At 51.3% G+C, this 20,295-nt stretch overlaps 1 protein-coding gene across 1 annotated transcript in view; it reads right to left on the bottom strand.

Moving 5' to 3' along the window:
* The window catches only part of CDRT4 (CMT1A duplicated region transcript 4), a gene marked incomplete at its 5' end in the record, with an annotated part of 74,301 nt that extends 54,505 nt beyond the window's left edge, over nucleotides 1–19,796 (bottom strand). The window contains one exon of the mRNA XM_073797913.1: nucleotides 19,676–19,796. Within this exon, the coding sequence (XP_073654014.1) occupies nucleotides 19,676–19,796 (121 nt within the window). The remainder of the gene's footprint in view (nucleotides 1–19,675) is intronic.
* Nucleotides 19,797–20,295: the final 499 nt, after the last annotated feature.

The raw sequence follows: 20,295 nt of genomic DNA, 5'->3' as shown, positions 1-20,295 counted from the left end.
CATGGTCTCTCAAGAGACGCGGCTGGAATCCTCAACCCTTTTCCCCGCAGAGACGCTCCTCTTGCTTCAGAACCCAGTCCAACAAAGTCCCACCTGGGAGGACTTCCCCCACCTCTTAATCCAAGCTAATGCCTCACTCCCTTGCATTCCTATAGGACTCTGTTCATATGATTTGAGCTTGTGTCATAATCGTTGCTTGAGTGCTAAGCGATTGAATGTGTCTCCAGCACCAGACCGTGAGCCCCCGGAGGGCAGAAGTGGTGCCTCTGCTCTTGGGTACCAGGGGCCCAGCGAGGGGTGTTTGTGCTCCTGGACCAACTCCCTGGGGGCAGGTGGGCCCCCCAACCCATGTGGCCGGCAGCCGGAAGCAGGCTGGAGAGAATCCCATGTTCGCATTCTTTCCACTTGCCCTTCTCCAGGTCTCTGGCACCTTAGGGGTGAGCGAGCATCCAGATATCTTTTTCTTAGCTGTTCTCTTTCTGCATCTTTGGAATTTCTCTAAAAGGCTGGGGGATTTTCTCCAGTTTTACTGTGATATAACTGACAATATAACATTCTACTCACTTCAGGTGTGCAACGTAATGATTTGCTATAAGTCCATATTAAATCTAGTGATCACCACAGTAAGTCTAGTTAACACCCATCACCTTGCACAGTTATAATGTTTTTCTCTTGATGAGAATTAAGATCTGCTCTCTTAGCAACTTTAAAATATATAAGTGTATGCAGTATTGTTAACTATCTTCACCACGCCGTACATCACGTCCCCAGGACTTATTTATCATAGAACTGGAAGTGTGTACATTGTGTCCACCTTTACTCATTTCCCTCACCCTCTGTCCCCCGTCTCTGGCAACCACCAAACTGCTTTCTGTATTTATGAGCTCAGGTTTTCTAGAGTCCATGTATAAGTGACATCATACAGTATCTGTCTCTGCCTGACTTACTTCACTTGGCATAATGTCCTGAATGTCCAGCCATGTTGTCACAAATGGCAGGATTTCCTTCTATTTTATGGCTGAATAATATTCCATTGTACACATATACCACGATTTCTTTATTCATTCATCCATCTATGGGCACCTAGGTTGTTTCCATAGCTTGGCTATTGTGAATAATGCTACAGTGAACATGGGGTGCATATACCTTTTCCTGTTACTGTTTTCGTTTTCTTCAGATAAACACCCAGGAGGGCAATTGCTGGTTCGTATGGTATAGTTCTACTTTTAATTTTTTGAGCAGTCTCCAAGTTATTTTCCATGGTGGCTGCACCAATTTCCATTCCCACCCACAGTGGACGAGGGTTCCCTGTTCTCTACATCCTCGTCATCACATACCTCTTGTTTTTTTGATGACAGCCATCCTAACAGGCGTGAGCTGATCTCTCCTTGTGATTTTGCACTGCATTTCCCTGATGGTTAGTGACGTTGAACACTTTTTCATGTACCTGTTGGCCACTGGTATAAAAGGGCTGTTTTTAAATCAGAGGATCTGGGTTATGTCATACTGAGCCTGTCATGCTGAGGCTGACATCTTCTACCAACTTATTAGTTGGCAAAGGAGCTGTTTAGAAAATAAAAACTGCCCACTCTGTGGAAGGAGGGCGGATCTGCTAGAAACTGCACTGGACTGTGAGTCAGGAAACTTACATCTGAGTCTGAGCAGTATCACTAATATCATAAGGATCTGGGTCAATCACTTAGCTCTTCTGAGACTCTTCTTTCCTCAGTTCGAAAATGAAAGGAGCTCAGAGATCCTTAACTCTTAACTTAGCTCCAAGACGAAAGCCCAGCTGAAAAGCAGTAGCCCTCAGGGAACACATTTGCTGAGAACTTGCCCTTGAGACAGTCTGATGACCATACAGAACCCTCTCGTGCAGGAAAGCTCCATGGTCTCCACCACCATCAACCAGAAAATTCAGATGGGATTTTCGCCCCCCTTGCCAGGCCCTTTCTAGACGGTCTTCGAGGAGGTGTGTGGTCATCTTCTCTCTGGTAGAACATGGGTGGTCAGGTCGGAGAGAGCTTGGCTGTGCCTGGCACTCACCCTACACCACCTCCCTCTGGGCAAACCATGTCCAGAGAACCCAACACGAGGCCGGTTTACAACACGTGCTCCTCACGCACCATCAGCACCCTCTCTCCATCCAGGCCTCTTGTCCTGATCTAGTCTGGAAGCAAATGGCTGCTAGAGCGATGGCTCTGGCCCTCCTACAGGCGAGAAGCTCATGGGAGAATGAGTCAGCTCCTCCTGGACTTCCAGCAGCCTCAGGGCAGAGGGAGGAGGGCAGGGAAGCAGAAACAAACAGAAATCCTGGAGAGACAGTCACCGAGCCTTGCCGATCCTGGGACCCTCCCTGCACAGCGGGGAAGGGCCATTGATCTGGCTGGGGGACGCGGTGATACCGTGCGGGCGGCGTCTCTGGCGAGGAAGGCACAGATGTCCGTGCTGGCTGAGATAAGAGGCTGCTCGGGAAGCCTGAGTCACCGTGGGCCGACTGTCTTTGGAAGCAGGGAGACCTCCAAGCAGTGCAGCCCAGAGGCAAGGCCGGGCTTCCTCCCAGCCTGCGGGCCCTGGGAGGCAGCATTTCCTGTTGGTGTCCTCTGACCTGGGTGGCCACCACCCCTGGGAAGTTTCCGGCCACCCTCACCCAGGCACTGTGAGCTTGCTGCTCCGAGGTCATTGTCTCTCTGCTCATCTTGCGTTTGTTTCCTCTGGAATGTTCCAGGCCCCCTGTAGCGCCCTGTGCCGTGAATCGAACATTCCAGAGCGGGAGAGGCTTCACTCATTCCTCCTGGGGTTTCCCGATGAGGATCCAGAGAGCTGAACTCTGGTCCAGGTCTACAGAGTACTGGCGGTCACAGTCATGGCCCCCTCTAAGCCTTAATTTCCTCATTTACCTAATTGAGGGTGAGAGGCAGGATGGAACAATTTGGGGAAAACAGACTTTTGGAAGTAGGGTGATACTAGCACCCTATGCCTCCTGCAAATGATTTGCTACCTGCTGGCCGACACCTGCCATTCCATCGTTGGATGGAAAGGAAGTACTTCAAGCTGTTCTCATTCATGATTTCTCATGGAAGCAGAAATAACGGTAAATTCCACAAAGGCACTGGTTCCCTTCGGGGGTGCAGGAAGCCCTGGTGAAGACTGGGGAAGGAAGGAAGCACAGGTAGAAGATTCCACTTCACGCATTTCTTAGGTTGTGGCCCAAGTGAAGGGACTTTCAGAAATTAGGATGTAAGGGAATACGTGTGAGAACAAATAAGTCACTGAAGGTCAACTAACCCACCCTGGATTTTCCAAGTAGGGAGACGGTTACGTCAGTCTTATGAAAGTTCCCAAAGCCAGGAAGGGTGCCTGGAACCTCCACTCAGCAACTTACCACTCTGGGCAAACACACAGTCTGTCGGGTCTCAGTTTCCTCAACTGTCAAATGGGGATGACAGCAGGATTATGAGGAACAAGTGAGGCGCTACCCATCACGTCTGGCCAGTGGTCGCAGGGGGTAAATGTTAGAAGGGTAATAATAGCAAGAACAGTAATCATAGTAGATAAGCCACCCGGCTCTCCGACAAGTTCTCCCCCAACAACCACAGCTAACCATCCTCCTAACCAGCACTCTTGACCCTTCGGTGAAACTTTTTTTAAATGGAGGCAACACAAAATTGTTCTTAAATGAACCTAGCTTCAGTTTTTCACATCCCCATTTCCCCAGACCTCCCTGTGCCAAAGAGGCAAAACCAGCCATCACCATCTTGCCCCCGTGGGGGTCACCCTGGGCTCATTCAAAGGAATGGCGCTGCTGGAGGCCCCCCTACCCCCCACCCATACCAGTGACCCCAAACTCCCAGAGAGAAATGGGCGTGGAGGTGCGATCACACAGCTACCAGGCTGAGGGAACCGGAGGTGAGCTTGTGTTCTCGGAGACCTTGCAAGGGAGGGAGCAGGCTCCCCAACCCAAGCCTCATCCTGGCGCGAAGGCTGAGGGCTGTTGGAGGGGAAAACAGCCCGGTGCCTCCCGGGCCCGGGGAGCAGGACACAGGGACCAGAGCCCACCCTGGGTGGCAGCCAGAGCCGCTGCTGGGGCCGGCGTCCACTGCTGAGCTGTCCTGCGCCCCAGAGCGCCAGTCTTTGTCAAAAGAAGGGATTTGTGCGGTGCAAACCCCCAGGGCCCAGCTTTGTGGAGCTGTCCGTCTGCGTTTCAGCTCCGGGCTTCACCCTCTGGTGAAACTGATCCCTCAGTCACAGCACATCCAGAGCAGAAACAGCAGCCTCACCCTTTTCTGCTGAGAGCTTTGTGTGATCCAGGGCAGTGGGGGGACTCCTGGAACCAGACGCCTGCCCCTGCCCGCAGGGTCCTGCTGTCCTGCTGGGAGAAGGACCCCTGGGCGTCTGGAGTCACAGGAACAAAGTGCTGTCTTTCTCGGCTCTGGTGTCCTCGTCTGAAGGAACACTGCTGACTCAAACTCCATCTTCCCTAAAAGGGGCTGAACACCACCTGTCCTCCTGGAGGCCTGACAGGAACCTGAAGGCGGCAATGCCGATGGTGCTATTCTGGGCAAACTGTGATGAAAGCGTCCTTCACTGCATGTCACGCTTGTCAGGAGAGCCGGGTGGCATTATCACTGGCCGCCACCCATGGCGGGCTCTGGCCCCCGTGCCCTGCTCCGGGGCCCGGGAGGCACTGCGCTCTAGGGCCCACAAGCCACAACTACTGAAGCCCGCGCACAAAGAGCCCGCGCTCCGCAACAAGAGAAGCCACCGCAATGAGAAGCCCGCGCACCGCAACGAAGAGTAGCCCCCGCTCGCCACAACTGGAGAAAGCCTGCGTGCAGCAATGGAGACCCAACACAGCCAAAAATTAATTTTTTTAAAAAATCACTTCCAGGTAAATCAATTAATTTTTTGTAGAAAAAAATGCAAAATCATGTTTCCCAAGGAAAATAAACTTATTTTGTCACTAATGGTACAGACCAAAACACAGAGACATTATTCTGAGTGAAACTAGAGTAGCAAAAACAGCTCACACTATTTCAAAGAGGCTGGGGGTAAAAAGACTAAAAGATATGACAAATGTTGGGCTTAGAATAAAAGAATGCTTTTCTTTTAATTTATCAATAAATTCCTTTATCACATGATCCTACTGGATCCATCTGCTATAACATCACTGACCATAATGTCAGTGATTATGTGTAAGAACGATTACTGCTGAATGTGACAGCAGATACTTTCATCTGTCATTTGTCTAAACTGGTGGTTCTCAACTGGGGGTCAGTTTTGCATGCCTCCCCCTCCCCAAGGGACATGTGGCAATATCTAGAAATATTTTTGGTTGTTATAGCTGGAGCGGGGGGAGGGGGAGTGCTACTGGTGTCTGCGTGTAGAAACCAGGGATGCTGCTAAAATCCTACAATGCAAAGACTGTCCCCACAACAAAGAACTACCTGCCCAAAGATCAGCAGTGCCAAAGTTGAGAAGCTATGATCTAAACCACTAATGTGCAGATGCGTCAGCTATGTGGGTAGACAGAGAGAGAGGAGAGAGGAGATGATGGGGGGGTAGAAAGAGCACACAGATTCTTGGTTCTGTCTTTCCTTGGAAATCCACGCTCTAGGAGAAGAGGACGGGTTAAGGTGGCGATTCTGTTCTGAGCCACGATGCTCAGCTGCAGGTGCAGCCTCTCTGCTTGGTGAGCCGGCCCTCCCAGCCAGGACTCAGCGGTGAGGTAAATCATGAAAACTGTGAATGTGGTCAACTTGTGGTCACTGAAAGCTCACCTTTTCAGCTCATCTTGTGAGGAAATGAGCCCAAGTTCAAGGTCCTCCTTTTCCACCCTGCAGGACGCAGGGACTCAGGGAGGAAGCACATTCTTGAGGTTTTGAAAAGAGTACTTGAGTTAAAACTTCCTGGATGAAAATTATAACTGGAAAGGCCATTTTCAGGATTCCAGGTAGCTCACGAGGGAGGTGTACCTCACTGCTGTGTTGAGGATGAATTTTCAAGGCAAAAACGGCCTTTGCACAGGAGGGAACGGAGCGAGCTGCCCTCATGGCTCTCTTGCGGGGTTTCCAAACCCACCTGGGGCTCTCCCATCGTCCCCACCCCCGCTCTGGAGGTAACTTGGGGGGGGCGGGGGGAGGGACCTTCTAAGGGAACTTAAGCCTGTCCTTCTCCTTCACCTGTCTCTCCTCCAGACCAAAGGGAGTGTCTAAGTTGCTCTCAGGCGAGAGTGTTTCCATCCCCCAGGGGAAGGTGGCCCCGGGAGAGTGAGACAGAGACCCCTGCAGGGGGTCAGTCCAGACGGCTAAGCTCCTCAGAGAGTCCTGCACACCCTGGGGTCAGGGGAGCGGCCACTGCTTGAAGGGGAGCAGACAGGGACCTGAGAGCTAGCGCACCTGATGTCCGAGGGCCAGGACACACATGCGGTAGGGACCAAGTGACCCGGTAAGGATAAGGACACATCAGTGGGTATAGTGCTGATACAGCATCCCTGGGACTGAGGCCTCTCCACTGCCCCCGCCTGTGTTAGATGATGGGTGACAGGACTCAGACACCTTTCTGGAAAAACAAAGGCAGTGTGAGAACCCTAGATCTGAGTTTTAGCGGAAAACACAGAAAGTTCCTGACTTGACTCTGAATCAGCCAAGTTGTGTTTCCTACTCTCAGGTGGAATTGAACCTCAGAATCGAGAATCTTTCTTTTTTTTTGCGGTACGCGGGCCTCTCACTGTTGTGGCCTCTCCCGTTGTGGAGCACAGGCTCCGGACGCGCAGGCTCAGCGGCCATGGCTCACGGGCCCAGCCGCTCCGCGGCATGTGGGATCCTCCCAGACCGGGGCACGAACCCGTGTCCCCTGCATCGGCAGGCGGACTCTCAACCACTGCGCCACCAGGGAAGCCCCAGAATCGAGAATCTAAGGATGCTAATAATGTTAATATCATGATTATAAGAAACAGAGCTCCCTTTCTTGCAAAGCCGAGTACAAAGTTTGAAAACGTGAGCCCCTGGCACTCGTGAACTTATTGGAAATGGAGAAGCTTGAGGCAGACGTGGCTTTCTCTCCTATGGAGGGGGCAAGGCTCAAGAGAGGGAATACCAGCCCTTGAGGCTCCAACGTCAGAAGTTAAATACCCAAACCCGGGGACAGCTGTTCCTGCCTTGGCTTCGATGCCAAGCACATGCTCGATGCCTGCGCTGGGAGTGCTCTAGGCCCAGAGACACTTGAAGAACACTGAGAAGAAACATCCGTCATTTGCTCTGCTTCCTTCGAACAGATTATTTGGGTGTTGGAGTCTTCTGAAACCTAGAATTTCCTTTACAGAAAGCAGGCCGAAGGCCGGGAACTGGGGAGAGGAGCTGGTGACGAGAAGGGGTCCAAGGAATGCGTGGATTCTGCTCAATAGAAGAACACGGGCAGTTTCGTCCTGTAACTTCCAAACAGCTGCCAATCCCCCGGGAGCACAGGTTCCACCCCGTCCGGTGGCAGCCACGGCCAAAGCCAGTCCTTCTCTCCCGGCCAGTGGCAAGGGGCGAGAGTGTACGATAACAATCGCTTCCAAAGCCATGCTTCGAAGCTCGCTCCAAAATCAAGCACACGCCCACATAAAACAGACCACAAAGCTCATCAAATGTTAGAGCTGAGAAGTGCTTCCAAAATTATCCAGTCTGGCGCCCTCATTCTGCAGATGGGGACTCAGAGACAACGTGCCCTCATCTTGTCACCAAGTTCGAGACCGGGAATAAAGCTGGGAGTAAAACTGGTTCTCCGGTTTCCAGAGCAGGCTGCTTTTATCCACGGCTAACACTTTTTGAAAACAAACAAAACAAATGTTGGGTTTTTTAATATATATTTTTCAGTACTGACCTCCTCCAGGATGACAGCAGGACACAGCAAGGAAGTAAAACATGACAGTGTGACCCGGATGCTTCGCTCCCCGAGCTGGTTCCAGCTCCCCCTCCAAAGCGATCAGGGTCCGGTTGTGGCCCTGCCAGGGGGCGCGTCTGAGTGTCGCTTCGGCCACGACTGTGGGACATCAGGCAAACCTCTTCTCGGCTCTGTGCCTCAGTTTCCCTACAGTAAAACCAGCTTAGAAACATGATGACTCGAAGCCCCAAGGAAATTCCTGAGCAGCTCTGTGTCTCTGCGCCTCCAAGCCGGCGAGTCCCCTTCCAGAGAGGAGGGATGGACCTTCCTCTGGGGACGTGTCAGGTGGTAATTAGTACAGAGAGACTCAGGCCTCCCCGGGGTCACAGAGCTTCCCTGCTGCGGTGGCCCTAACTCTCCCCCGGAAGGTTCTGCCGGTCAGAGCCCCCGTCTTGTTCCGGGACTATGGGCCTGGCTGCAGGAAAGGACATTTATGTGGTTTCTCTGCCTCTGTTTTGATTTTTTTTTAATTGTCCTGCATATCAACCCAGCAGGCTACAATTTGTTTTATCTAATTTGTATTGGATGGAATCCATTGGGAGACCTGACCATCCAGGCCATACAACGTATGACAATTATTATGCTGGATTCTTGATTACTTGACCTCTTTGAACTTGCAAAATTGTTTTTCATTCTATGATTTATTCAATCATTCAATGAGAATTTGTTGAAAATTCATCGTATGTGAAAATACCTTGTAAACTCTTAAGGATATATGCAATTATTAAATTTTAAGACGTGTGGGAGATACGACAGATGTAGAAGACACAATTTCTGCCCTTAAGGAACTTATAACTTGTTTAGCCTATCATGTGTATTTCCCCTAAACTTCTTAGACCAAGACTTGAGCGTCTCCTAATAACAGAGAGAAGGTGCCAGGTGCAGCTGGAGCCTTTCCATCGGGGTTTTCCCAGTGTCCCTCCCTAGTCATCACTGTCCCATCCCAATGACCCATGTCAGCTTGGGATTCACTATGATCACTAGATCCTTTTCTTTTGTCCTCTATTCCATTTGGAGTTCATTCTGACCACTTGGAGATTATTTAATTCTATAGACACAAAGCCTACCTCCCCAATCTCGAGCTGACTTTGGCGACCTAGTAACAATAGTTTCTATTTCATTCAATGTGTCATTGGGGAAAGAGGGGGACATCACATTTGTGGGACCGGCTGCAGCAGGCCCCCAATCCGAAGCCTTGTGACCTGCTACTAATGATATTTCCTCAGGGAGCCCCTGGGGAAGGGGGCCAGAGAAGAGCCTCACAGAAAGCCAGCCTGGCCTGGCCTGGAGCTCTGCTCACAGCTCTGAACACTCTTCCACACGCTTCGCCAAAACACAGCCTTCAGGAGCAGTGAGAGAACGATGAGTTTGTCCCCAGCGAGGCAGCCAGCCGCAGTGGTTGAAAACTACGTGGTTTAGGTGGGAAGGGTGAGACAACCAGATTCAGGGGGTGCCACCTGCCTGAAAGCAGGGGTAAACAACCCCTCAGCGGGCGGGCTACAGGCAGAGCTCCCGTCCACCGTAGCCACGAAGGCATCTCTGGCCGCAAGAAGGGGAGGGAGAACTGGACCTCACTCCCTACCTGGAGAGGGTGCCTGGCTGGCCCTCTGCCCCCATGTCCGTCCCCCTCTGCCCCCTGTCCCCACCCAGAAAGATGCCTGGACCTCACTAGACAATGGATCACATAGCCTTTTAGGCACTAACCACTTTCCACCATCAAGGCCCAGAAAAATAATAAAAGGGGAAATCCAAGGTGGGGAGGGGTGATTGAGTGACATAGCAAGTTTCTGGAATTGGACCCCTTCAGCTGTACCCATCAGTCACCCTCGGAAGCAAGGGTATGCATGCAGAGGAGGAAGGTGGACGGCCTCCGCCCTTCCCTCCTGGTCCCCGCCTAGGAGGGACCGCCATGCCAGTATGAGGGGGGCTGGCAGGCCCTGCGCTCTGGGGACCCTGTCATGTCACCCTTTGTTTGGAACCCTCTGGCTCACCGCTTCCTTCCTCCAGGCCGTGCGCCCCGTCCACCGGAGCGGACGTGCCAGGGGTGGGGCTGGAGGCGAGCGAGGGGCGGAGGCACACCCTGCCCTCCAAGACGCCGGGCTGCTCTGCATCTGCTCGGCCCTCTTCCCCTCTCTTCCCCTCCCCGGTGTTTCAGGCTGTTCTCTCTCTCCCCACGTCTCTTCCAAGGAGACGAGAGTCAGACCTGCGGGCGTCGCTAATGCGTTCCAGGCGCCTGAAGAAAGCCTGGCGCGGTCTGCCCCGCACCCCACCCCTGGCCCAAGCAGGCAGGTGGCGCCACCCGATGGCCGCGGCCTGAAGCTCAGCGGGAAGGAGGAGGCTTTTAGGGTGGGGCTGGAGGTTTCCGGCGACCAGCTCAATTCAGAAGCTCTGGGGGGAAGAATTCCATCAAAGGTCCTTGCGGCAAAAGTTCCATAAATGAGAACGCTTCAGTCCTTAGAAATGAACGGTGACGAGCACTTAAGATTTGTGGGGCGTTCGGACAGGCCTCTTTGTTTCATTTTGCTACCTCCGTACTTCTATCAACCTTTTTTTGCTGTTAATTCCAGTCTGGAGCCCAGCTGGGTTGTTTCTAACGTCCAGTCCTTTGAAGAGTGGAGATTTGTGCTTCCAACCTCGTGTTAAACAAAACAAACCAAGAGAAGACGCTGTGCAAATTCAATTACCTAGTCAGTGTGTGGCCTGGTGAAATCTAGAGGAGGAGGGGAATTTGCAGTAAACGAAGCAAGTGGAAATAAATGATGGTCCTGTCTTGGAGAGACACCACAGGCCACTGATGTGGAGAGAATGGAGAGACACCACAGGCCACTGATGTCCGCTCGGACCCCAGCCACGGTGTCCTGCTCCAACCTGGCCAGGAGCTGCGCTCCCGTTCCTCAGACACCAGTCTCCAGCGTCCAGACTTCCAGCTGCTCTTTATGTTACCGAGTCCAAGCTTGCTCTGCTCACTACATGACAGACCAATGAATGGGAGACGAGGTGTTGAGGCAAGGAAGACGGCTTTATTCGGAAAGCCGGCAGACCGAGAAGATGGCAGACTAGCGTCTCCGATAAACCGTCTTATCGGGGGTCTGGATGCCGGCTTCTTTTATAGAATCAGAGAGGGCAGTGAGGAAGTAAAGTAAAAGGGCCATCAGTCTTGCAAAACATCGCCTGGAATGACCGGCCTCGGTGAGGGGATGTGTTAGTTTCTTTTTTCTTGCAGCCATTCACAGGTGGGCAAGGTTCCCTGAGGCAGGTCATTATGTACAATTATAATGACAAAAGCAAAGAAAAGCAAAGGTTAAAGTCAAAGAAGCAGATCCAACGTGGAGTCCAATTTAGCTCTTCCCTGTTACTTTTCCAGGGGGCTCACAAGCCCCCAGACCCCTCTGTTGCCAGTCCCCATGTCCTGCCAACCTCCCAGAATCCTTCTCGCCGGAATCCATCTTGGCTGAGTGATGCGTGCGCCACCAGGAAGGACCCTGAGTCAGAACGATTGGCCAGAGACAACCCAGAAACTAACCCCATCACCATAAAACCCGAGACTGCGAGCCACGAGGCAGAGCAGTCCTCCTGGGTTCCCTGACCCTGCTGCTCTCCACCCGGGCGCCCCTTCCCAATGAAACCTCTTGCTTCATCAGCAGGTGTGTCTCCTCGGATAATCCATTTCCAAGTGTTAGACAAGAGCCCACTCCCAGGCCCTGGAAGAGGTCCCGCTTCCTGCAACACCTCCCCGTGCCCCTCCCCATGGCTTCCCTATTGTTTCTCTCTGTGCACCCAGAGCTATAGGTTATAAGACACACCGTGCTTTCAGAGCTGTTGGAATGTGTTTTAAGTGCTACTTAGAATTAATGAAACACAGGCCCTGGTTTATAGCTGCCTCACCCGTGTCTAGGACAGTGTTCTGCATGCAGTACATGTTCAGTAAATATTTCTGTGCTTTGTCAGAGGTTCTGGCATCAAATCCCAGGGGAGGGAGTGGTGGAGCAGAGCACGGGCTGGAGGAAGATAAAAGCAGAAACGGACGAAGCAAGACAAGATGAAATCCCGGGAGCCCTCCTCATGGGTCGGATATGTCCGCTCCCCGTGGTTCAGGGAAAGAGTTCGGGGCTGAGGGCCCAGTCACCCCAGAGTTCCAGCTCTCTGATGGCCTGGCTGTCACCAGAAAGCCACTTCATCCCTCTGTCATGCCCCACATTCAACAATGACAAGGTAGTAACAGCTAATCTTTACCAAGTCCTAACCACACACTTGAGATTTTACACGTATTAATGTATTTTCCTTAAAAATGGAGAACCAGAGTCACTGGCCCTTTTCATTTTAAGAAGGATAATGGGAGGGGCAGCCACCCACAGGTCATGTGACCTTGGACAAGCCACCACCCACGCTTCACAGCTAAGGAAACGGGATCACAAGAGTTAATCACAGATACCCTGTCTCCACTAGAGGTATTTTATAAAGACAAAATACAAGACTGAACATCAAAGAGCTTTGAAAACCTCAGAGCCAGACAACTGTGAGAGGTTATTATGGGCAAACAATGACATTACAGATTGGGAAGTGCTCACTGTCATCAAGGACAAGGGTCCTATTTCGCTCCAATGCATCACCATAAGAGAGACAGTCCCTGATCTCAAGGCATAAATTTGCCCCAATGAAGCCTTCAGAGATGGTCCAATCGTTGTCATTACTAGTATCAGAAAACACAATATAGGGCAAAAAAAGCATCAAGATGATCTTATTGCAATTTCTAAAGACGGTATAATAGATGTGGACATTTATGTATTAAATAAAAGTGTGCTGTGTGTATACTTTTTTAAAGGTGAATTAATGGACACTTCTGAGATTTTGTAACCAACTCAATTTATAAATATTAAATTTTATATGGGCTCCCCTGGTAGCGCAGTGATTGGGAGTCCGCCTGCCGATGCAGGGGACACGGGTTCGTGCCCCAGACCGGGAAGATCCCGCATGCTGTGGAGCGGCTGGGCCAGTGAGCCATGGCCGCTGAGCCTGCGCGTCCGGAGCCTGTGCTCCGCAATGGGAGAGGCCACAACAGTGAGAGGCCCGCGTACCGCAAAAAAGAAAAAAAAAAAATTAAATCTTATACTTATATTTTATGTTTTTCCTTTTCATCTTTCCAAGATTGAATCTTCTAATAAATAGTTCATTAATAAATCATAGCAGGAAAGAAAAAAGCATCCTAGATGTTTCTACAGATTCCAGGAACCCAAAGGAATTGATTTTAGGTCCTGAAGAATTAGAATCATATAAAGTACCAATAGAGATAATGGTAGTCCTACAAAGACGGAGGATAGAGGGGTTTTTAATTAGTCCCATTTTCCCTTGTCTCTTTGTTCTAATCAGAAAATCATTTCAGTCTCTATCTTCCTCCAGATCAGTACGGCCTTGAGTTTACAGGATGGGCTTCCCTTGCCCCCACCTGACGGCTCAGGAGCCACTGTAATACTGCTCATTTCCCCTCTTCAGTAGTATTTGTGACTCTGTAAAAATAACTTACAACAGCTGATATGTAAAAGTTCGGCAATCTGATACCTTTAAATACGCTCAACATCGGACTTAATTTCTAGAAGGGCAAGGGAGACTCAAGGAGCTGGAAAGTACAGCTTCATCAGCACTCATGTAGAGGAGTGATTCTCCGTGAGCATCAGGACCCCTGGACCACTTGTTAAGCACAGATCCCTGGCCCCATCCTCAGAGGGCTGGGGTGGGATTCCAGGACCTGCATGTCTCATAACCTCCCAGGTTACGGTGGCGCTGCTGGTCTTGGGATCCCACTTTGAGAACTACTGACACAAACAATGGTTACTGGAAGAGCCAGCAAAGACAAACCATGGAAGCCTTCTCTTCCGTTTTCCTTGGGATGTGGGCTGCTACGGGCAAAAGGGCTGGGATTAGGAAAAGACTAGGGAAGACACATTGGGCAGGGGGATGGGTCTCGTGTATAAAACCTTTGCCACAGTGTTTCTGAGTTGGGCTCTATATGCGCCCTGGCATTCTCCATCGGTGGGCTAGACATCATGAGATCTAAGGTTTTTCTTTTGGGACCAGATCCTGTCTGCCTCCCTGGGATTCCAAAGGGGCTTTCCCTGAGGTGACTCAAAGAGGCCAAGGCTCCAGGGGGAATTCTCCAGCACCAGTAACCATGACAGAGCCCACACAGCCCCTGCAATGCTCAGAGGCTCATAAAGAAGGGGAGTACATGGTCCCATCCGGTGGTACAATGGGAGCTTCCCATCTGGAAGTGATCTGTGTTGCTACAATCCGAGACTACTGGGAGCATTCTCTCTCTGCGGTACATATTGATTATTAGATAAGCACTATAGATAGGTAGATAGGTAGATAGATAGATAGATAGGAGAGAGAAGGGGGAGAAAGAGAGACAGAGAAATTTTAAATAGCCCATAGATCATTGAGATATTTTGTGTAATGCAACATAGTTCAGATTTGGAAATACTGGGTCACACTCCCTGTTTACCACCTCCTGAGGCATCCATGTGTGTCAAGCAAACCAATGCTACCACTGTGACCAGACCTAACTGCACCAAAGGAAGGTGCCCGGATTAGGAGCTCCACTGAGCCAAGAGGGAGCAGGCCCCCCACTCCCCCGCTTGGGTAGCTGAAGGAAGGGAAGCAAACGGGCACCGTGAGGCCTCCCCAAGTGCCTGGCCCTCCCTGGGCTTTCATTTCGTCCTCAGCAACGTGAGGATGCTGGCTTCCACCAGCTCGGGGGCCCTTGCGGCTCTGACCGACATGAACACAGTAACCTTCTGTTCTTTCACACGCCACCACAGGTCCCCTCTTCTCTATGCTATGCCCGGAACTTGCTCTATCATCAGATTTGAGTTGGGGGGTGTTGGATGCTCAGAAAGGCTGAGAACAGCCCATAGGAAACCAGGGCCGACTTCGCACTGTACGGTCAGACTCAAATGGCAAGGACCTTAGACAATGTTACATTGTGGGGTTTAAAAACACTCATTTCTAAGAGCCTGGGCTTACTGAGTCAGCGATCTGGAACATTCTCAAGACACTAAAAATATCCTGAGAGTGGACTGAATTTTAAACTGTGCTTTAAGAAACTTTCTGTGCGAAAACAATTGGGCATTTCTTCTTTAAAACAGTTATGCATTTTCTTTATTTAGATTTTTCACTACTGGAAAGAATAAGAAATACAGAGGGTGTTCGAGCCTCAGAGAGGAACTGAACATCAGGGCCCATAAGGCCATCCAGTCCTAAGATTCTATCCAAACAGCCAAGATTCTACCAAGAGGACCACGATTTATAACCTTAAATCTCTCAATTTACATTTTCAAAGCAAAAAAGATAAAATGCTTTCTTTCCCTTCTGACTGATAGTTTGAGGGTTCCCGTTCCCAGCATCAACTTGCAGGACAAAGGGTTCTTTTCAGCCAGGAGTTGGCATCTACCGAATGCTTAGTTCTTGGAATCGCCTGCCTGCTCCTAGCAAGACGTGAGCAACATATCCGTAAACGGTCTGAAACAGGTAAAATGGACACCTGGGTCTCACCACCCTCCAGGCAACCTTTTCCTAATTCACACTAAAATACATTTGGGGACACAGGGAAGGCAAAAGTTCATGATGCTGAAAACTGAACGTGGTAAACCACTGCCTGGATCCCAGCACAAAACAGAAGGAGCTGAAAGGAGAAAGTGGCTTCTCTGATGTTCTCAGATGGGCTCTGAATCCAGGGGCCGACAGTGAGAGAGGCACAGAGACCCAGCGGCCGTCACTCGCCAGAAACCGCGGCATCGAGACGCCGCCAAGAAGACGTTCCTTCCCATTCGGGGGGCTCGCCCAGGGCCTTCCCTTGGGCCTATGGATTCAGACTCCAAAGATGAACGTGCACCATCGATCTGGCAGCAAACACACCCTTTAAAACTAAAATAATCTCCCCTCAGGTTGGAGCAGGCTCTTCATCCATCTGGTCTTAGCTCGGGCTGCCAGAACTAAACCCCATAGACGAGGCGGCTCAATCAACAGAAGTGTATTTTCTCACAGCTCTAGAGACTGGAAGTCCAAGACGATGGTGCCAGTATGGTCAGTTTCCAGTGAGGGCCCTCTTCCTGGCTTGCAGGTGGTCACCTACTAGCTGTGTCCTCACAGAGAGCGAGCGAGCGAGCTCTGGTGCCTCTTCTTTATAAGGGCACAAATCCCATCCTGGGGGCCCTACCCTCATACCCTCATCTAAAACCTAATCATCTCCCCAAAGCCCTGTCTGCAAATACTTTCCCACTGGGGGTCAGGGCTTTCACACAGGAATCTCAGGAGAGACACAATTCAGTCCACAGCACGTCCACTTACTGACCACCTGTTATGTGTCAGACGTGCTGGTTGCAAGGGATGCAGACATCAAAACACAGACCCTGGCCTTAGGGAGCTCCCAGTTGGGAGCTTTGCCCACAGTCTCAGGGACCCCTTCACTGTGGGGGGGCATCCTTTCCCTGGCTTCGGGGGGCTTTTTCCTTCCAACAGCCCACAGATGCAAGTCTTTTTTGGACAGCTGCCCTTGGGCTACTGGAGCGGCTCTTCCAGAACCAGCCAGAAATGGCGGGGAGCCTCCAACCCCCGCTGGGTGTGGCCCGTGGCCAGCGATTGATGGGTAGAAGCCCAGAGAGCCCGGCTCCCTTGCTCTTTGCTCCCAGAGACACACTCAAAACTTACAAAGGCCTAGCTGACACTCCAGGGCTCCCCTTCAGAAACAGGCTGAAGCTACCCCTCCGGGACTCAGCCTAAAACCACACCCTCTCCAGCCTGCTCCTCCCACTGCTGTGCGGACACCAGGAGCACAAGGCTTGCAGGAGAATCGTCATCTCAGTATCCCTCCTGGGGGCGCCCGACCCAGAACCAGCACCTGGGTGAACGGGGCACAGCACCAGGCTCCGTGGAGGACTTGCCACCCAGAGCAGCAGCATTTCTCCACTCGGGAGGCCTCCCTGGGGGGCTGGGCCTGAGCAGCGAGACACCGGCTACTACGCTGGATGTGACTTTTATGACGAAATGTTACCAGAGTCACTTGGGTTCAGAGGAGAGAAATCATGGAGTATTTTTTTTAATCATTTTTGCTTGTGGAGAACCAGAATCCAGAAAGGCCAGGTAATAGAAGACAGGCCTCTGAACAGCACACCAAGGGGTTGAGACTGTAATTATCCTAAATCCCATCTTTCATCAGTATCTCCCTTGCTCTGGAGTCTCTCGTCTCCAGGGCAGATTGCAGGTTCCAGACACAGTGAGGCTTGGGGCTGCCACAGCAGGGCGCCAGAGCGGAGGCAACCGCAGGAACAGAGAAGAAAGCCTGGCGGTGCTTGTGGAGGGAACCCCAGGGGTCTGGAAGCTGGTGTGAGAGGTGAGATGGAAAATGGTTAGTGTCGGAGTGGGCTCAGGCCCCCGTAACAAAGCACCACAGGCCGGGCAGCTCAGACAAGACACTGACTTCCTCACAGTCTGGAGGACTCTGAGATCAAGCGGCCAGCAGGGCTGGTTTCTCCCGAGGCCTTGCTCCTGGGCGCTTAGATGCCGCCTTCTGCCTGTGTCCTCACCTGGTCGTCCCTCTGCGTGTGTCTGCGTCCTAATCTCCTCTTCTTGTAAGGACACCAGTCTGGGCATAAAGCTTGGACTAGACGAGCCTGCGTGCCTGCCCACCTCGGGCCGCCTGGCGAGGTGGGCACACAGCATCTCACCCCAGGGGCGCAGGTTCAGAAACGCAGCAGGGTCCGATCACCAAGTGCTGACCAAGCCCCGGTGAGTCAGTTCACACCCAGCAAACTCAGAACAGGCAGCTCCGTAAGCTAGAGTGCCTATCTAATAATCTACCTGCAGAGATTTCTGGAAGGTTACTGAGTGCCGGTCATTTCCGTGGGACCCTCTTTTCCTGCCCTATCCCATCACCCCACACTGATTACAAGCTTTCTGTGGCCCCCAAACTGTGTCCTACTCGATTTCATGTCCCCGTTCACTCATTCCCAAATGTATCTTATTAATATTTGTCCACCCAGTACCTAACACAGCATCTTGCATGGAGCTGGTGGACAACATATGCGTGTTGGTGGCCACGCTGGCAACACGGGGAGTGTCAGCTAAGGGCACAGGCTCTGGGTCAGAACCCTGTTTCTACCAAGTACCAGCTGTGTGACCCTGGGTAGAACCAACTGCTCTGAGCCTCAGTTTCCTCATCTTATCAAGTTAGGGTGATACTTACAGAACCTCACAGCGTTATTCTGAGCATTGACTGAATTAATCTATGTGTTCATTATACCCCACAGAGCAGCAAACGGCACACAGTGAACAGTATGTTCGTGCTGGTCATTTTTTTTTTTTTAATATCCACTGTGTGCTTGACACATTACCTAGTTTTTCTCATTAAATCTCCAGACAACTATAAGGTGATGTTGTCACCTCCTCCTCAAAGAGGTGGAGGCCAGGCTACTCACCTGGTAGGCGGCAGAGAGAGAGAACATGAGCTCAGAGCTGAGTCTCACACCTGCCCTCTCTCTACTGCAGTGCAATTAGGCTGAAATCAGCCTCACCCAAGAGGAACATCTGCAGGTGCTCACAGTCTGAAGTGGGAGGCCAACATCGCATCAGGCTCCACCCCAAAAATAAGGGGTTCAGAGATGTGATCAAGTCCCACCTCCTACCGTACGTGGTTGCAACCCTGGATGCTATATCAGTATCCCATCCAAGTTCCAAAGCCTTTTCATTCCATCAGCCCCAAGGCATTCCTAGCATTCAGTGCCCCCAAAATGTCCCCCTGGCTCTCAGCCAGACCACCAGCATGCCAGCTGTGCCCACGTACTGGAAAGCAGATGACCGTTGGTGAAAAACATAGACTGTGACCAGGACAGGATATTACTGTGCTTTTTGACTCCTAAGCATTCCTTCAGCCCCATGATGGCGGAGAGTTAAACACTGTCAGCACTAATTCTAATTAATTAGAAGCAACAGTCTAGAGCCATGGCTGAGGCTGAGCTCAGTGGAAAAGAACTCCATGCTTGACTAGCGATGTCCGCCGGGGCACAGGAGGAAGGGCAGCACACAAGATGCACGTCTGCCAGCCCTTCCTCAGGCCAAGCCCCTACGCTCAGGTATTGAGAAAGCACCTGGTAACCATGGGGTTTATTCCCGGGAGGGGACGGGAGGGGGACATGAAAACATAGATGTGCCATGGTCCCTGCCTTCAAGAAGAAACACACGGAGGTGAGAGATCAAATTAAAATATAAATACAAATGATGCGTAGGGAAAACTGTTCTGTTTTTTCATGGGGTGGGGCTTTCAGGGACTTTCAGTTTTCTCATCAGGCTTTAAATGCAGTCAGTTGTCGCCTGCCTCTTACAGAAGCCAGGCTATCAAAACCAAACCATAATCAACCTCGGGACTGGGCCCTGCACAGCATTGAGCCCAGCCCGTCCCCCTGCAAAACCACCTTCGGCAACAACCTGGCACGCTGCCCAGTCCCTTCATCAGCCCAGCCGGGCACGGCAGCCACTCCAACCCAATCAACCACGACTCCTAGAAAGTGTTTCCTTGGGCTCGGCCCAAACCTCTTTTCCTAATTTCCATCCAATCGTCCTGATTCTGTCTTCCAGGGCCATACACAGCATGAAGAACACCACTCATCTGAGGTCGGCGCCCTTCCTGCTCCCAGCTAAGCAGTCCCAGGACTTGCCCCGTTTTCCAGGTGACCTGGTTTTCTCAGATCACCTAACTTACCCTGGGCTGGCTTCTTTGGACCTTCTTTGATCTCACAACTCAAGGCGGCTGCCTGCCTCTCTCTGGGCTCCTCCTCCCTGATCCTGGTGTCAAATTGCCTCCAGGCAGAAAGCTCCGGCGATTATAAGGCTCACTTCATTGTCATCCCTTTTCTCAGGCACCACAGTTGTGCACCACCTGTTGTCCGATGCCTGGGAGAAAAAAGTTCTTTTATGTACCCTGTTCAGCTTTCCAACTGACAATGGGAGGTTAAGTCCAGGCCTTGTTATCATGGAAGTCCCCACAACATACATTTGTGATTTTGAGAGCTATTTCTGAGCGTTTTTAGAGATCCATCCAGTTGAGAGTCCCATCAGAATGTCTGGTCCGGGAGCTCTCCACAGGGTTTTTTATGTCTGAATCTATACAGGTGCTGGCATATATGTTATCACTTAATTCTCACAATTCTGTGAGGTGGGTATTATTACCTCCATTTATCAGATGAGGAAACCAGGCTTGAAGGGATTAGCAAGGTTAAAAGTGATGGAGCTCCACACCCACAAGGAAAGAACCTGGACACTGACGGGGGTGGGACCAAGTTAGACACAGCCAGAGCTCCTCCCTCTAAGCCCCAGCCTCCC

This window comes from Tursiops truncatus, chromosome 20, assembly GCF_011762595.2.
Source record: "Tursiops truncatus isolate mTurTru1 chromosome 20, mTurTru1.mat.Y, whole genome shotgun sequence".
NCBI classification, from domain to species: domain Eukaryota; kingdom Metazoa; phylum Chordata; class Mammalia; order Artiodactyla; family Delphinidae; genus Tursiops; species Tursiops truncatus.
Note: the sequence above shows the minus strand (reverse complement) of the source record. Positions and strands in the feature narration are given on the sequence as shown.